Here is a 3,001-nt window from a genome sequence, read left to right as displayed (position 1 = left end):
TTACGTAATTAGACCACTGAAGAACTGCCATACTGGTACAAATGACCTAGTAATTTGTGTCACCATCTCCCGGTCTATTTTGTTCGCGAAATCAAACACATGGCTGACTTATTTAATTAATTCATTAAATGCGCCAATTTTTGTTTTATTATTTTTATGAATCTGCACGCTAATAATACGTTGTGTAAAGTGCATATTAAAACAGTTAAATGGGTTTCTATAATTATTAATGTCTAAAGCGTGTTTCTCAAACTTTGAGTATTACTTATAACATTTTATAATGAACTATATTCACCTAAATAATATTATCATACAGTATGCAAAAAAAGACTCCAATTTTTATAGTTTCCATCACAATCTAATAATGTAATCCGGAAAATTGATAATGCATTATAACAATCAAAGTGGTATTGTACTTGGGCGGTTTATCGAGTCTGAGCTTTGAGGTGAATACAGAAAAACGTACAAACAATAGCGGCACAAAAACATCCAGAGATTCCACAAAGAAATGGTAAGACGTCTTTGATGCAATCATAATAACAATAGGTTTAACGCAATATGAACTTGTAGGTACTCGTCAGGTACTTGAGATTAATAAAAGTCCCTTCCAGATGAAAGGGCTTGTTGTATTGAATTTCTGCCAGTTGGATTGCAGTAAAGAAACGTATTCTAAAGAAGTTTTTTTCTGATAGTAGGCACAAGAAATTACTTCATTCAAAAATTCTTTAGTGAGTAATACATAATGTAAAAACCTGTACGCCGTGTAGTATTTGACGTGCAGTGTTCTGTATTCGAAATGTAAAATAAATGTTCCTTTTATTTATACTGTAAAGGTGATCTTGCCATTTTACATTTTAAAACACAACTACGCTACATATATTTCAAGTGGAAAGTCAGTTAGCTGACTGAATATTATATTTAACTATTCGTTCAAATTCCGCCATGAGCGACAGAGAACAACCAAAGGAGAACGCTAAATCCACACAATCACAAATCAAATACGCGTTCATAAAAGAAACAGTGAAAATACACGAAAGCGAAACATTAAAACTACCATCTAAATATAGGCTAACCTACATTAATATTTCTGTACATGGAACCATGTCACAACAAAGGGCGGACGTTGTTGGGAGCGTTTTAAGGCATTATTGTCGTGGAACTTACAACGACATGGTTGCAAGTGTAATTTGTTTTTTTGCACTTTCAATGCTTGCGTTTCGACTTACATGAAAGCTTCAACCAATGTTTATAAAATTTGAAATAATCTTTATTTAATATTTTCATCTTTATACTCATCGACGTAACATTTATTTAAAAAATCTATCATTACATTTATATCATTATCTATCAATATCATTATATTCTTATATATAAAGTATTGTATTATGTAATTTAGTCCGCAACATTACATTAGTGAATTCGTGAGAAGAGATGTACTTGCCATTTTTGATAGTTAATAATTATTGACATTTACAGATGATATTATAACTCCCAGATTATTAAATCATAGGTGGTCAGAAATATGAGAAAATATAAACGTTCCATAAGTAATAATTAGTAATAAACCTCAACGAAGTATATAATCTGTTAGGTTTTTATTAGAATCTAGACTAAAATTGCTAAGCCATTATTTAGATAAGTTATTACATACGTGCAGTCATCTATTATTAAACTGTCAACATGCGCACGCGCAACGAACTGCATGCATACTTTATTGCTTCTACTTATTAGTATTATCTGTGGGCATTTTTAATAATGAACAGGATATATAGACATACGTAATTACTTTATATACAAATTAAATATTGATTTGATCACAAATATTGCCATATCGAGTTCAAAAACTATGAATGATATCGAAATTACGATTTTTCCGGCGAATTTACTTATATTTAGGTCTTTAAAAAACACGAGACTAATTCTATACAAAAGTACGTCCACTAAATAATGCACATCCATTTCTACTTTTTTTCACTAAGCATGGGTAGATCAATTTTTTTTCTGACATAAATACCTGCATTTGAACGAATAATTTTTCTTTGAAATCAACCACGAAATTAACTTTTTCGCTCAAATCTAATGCACATTTAGAGAAATTAGTCTCAGATAAGGCAGCGTCGAGGGCTTTGTCGGAATTTTTTCACCCCGACCCTCTTAAAAAAAACCCACATCCCTTGAGACCATTTTTTGCTAACGGTACCTTTTAATTAGAAGATTCAACTTTTTTCATATAGTCTACACAAGTAAGGACGGCGCTCATAGACATAGAAGTCATGGGAACTAGCGACATGCAATTATTTACACATTAATATTTATATGCCGAGTGCATTCTACGTGCAATAAGCTACGTACGTCTACGTAAATATCTACGAAATGCGCACTACGCGACACAACACAGCGACATATTTGCGAGGGTAAACAAACAAAAAATTGACGGTTTAACTGTTACGCGAATTGGGCAAGCCGGTAGATAGATCGAACATAACCTATATCGCACGTGCGCCCTTACATAAGGGTGGAGTGAACAGGGTAACAGCCGGCGACATAACCTCAAAGCTCAACCTACCTTGTCTACCGACGATTTCTGCGACGTGTTCGGAAGACGGCACTGGGACGCACTCGGTCATGTTTTGCGATTTCTTGGTGCGGTCATCAGGCGGCGGCGCGAAGCCGAGCGGGCTGGCCAATGGGTTGGTCGACGGCAGAGTTTCGCCGAAGTTAAGCATGCTCAGCTCGAGGGCGAGCTGAAACGCGCGCTGATCCTCGACGAGTCCACCTCCCAGCTCTCCGAAGAGGCTCGACGGCATTTCCACTTGTGAAGCAATCTTGGCGGTAGCGAGAGGTTGCCCTCTCGTAGTGTCACTGGGTAAAAAAAAGCACGTTCGATCGTGTGGATGCCGCGTTTTGTAGCGTAACGTGCGTGCGGCTATGTCGCGGCGCGGCGGTAGACTGAGTTGCCGGCCGGCTCGGCATGGGTAGCGCACGCGCTCTGAGGGGAGGG

At 36.8% G+C, this 3,001-nt stretch overlaps 1 protein-coding gene across 1 annotated transcript; it reads right to left on the bottom strand.

Annotated features, from left to right (window-relative positions):
* Positions 1-1,720: 1,720 nt before the first annotated feature.
* Positions 1,721-2,807, bottom strand: LOC119839761 (RNA-binding protein MEX3B-like). Its single transcript, XM_038366201.1, has 2 exons — positions 2,567-2,807; positions 1,721-1,737 (listed from the first exon to the last, which is right to left on the bottom strand). Exons 1-2 carry the CDS (start codon positions 2,805-2,807, stop codon positions 1,721-1,723), a joined length of 258 nt encoding a protein of 85 aa, XP_038222129.1.
* Between the last annotated feature and the right edge of the window lie 194 nt (positions 2,808-3,001).

Source organism: Zerene cesonia, chromosome 4 (genome assembly GCF_012273895.1).
Source record: "Zerene cesonia ecotype Mississippi chromosome 4, Zerene_cesonia_1.1, whole genome shotgun sequence".
NCBI classification, from domain to species: domain Eukaryota; kingdom Metazoa; phylum Arthropoda; class Insecta; order Lepidoptera; family Pieridae; genus Zerene; species Zerene cesonia.
The sequence above is the reverse complement of the archived record's forward strand: the minus strand, read 5'-3'. Positions and strand labels throughout refer to the sequence as shown.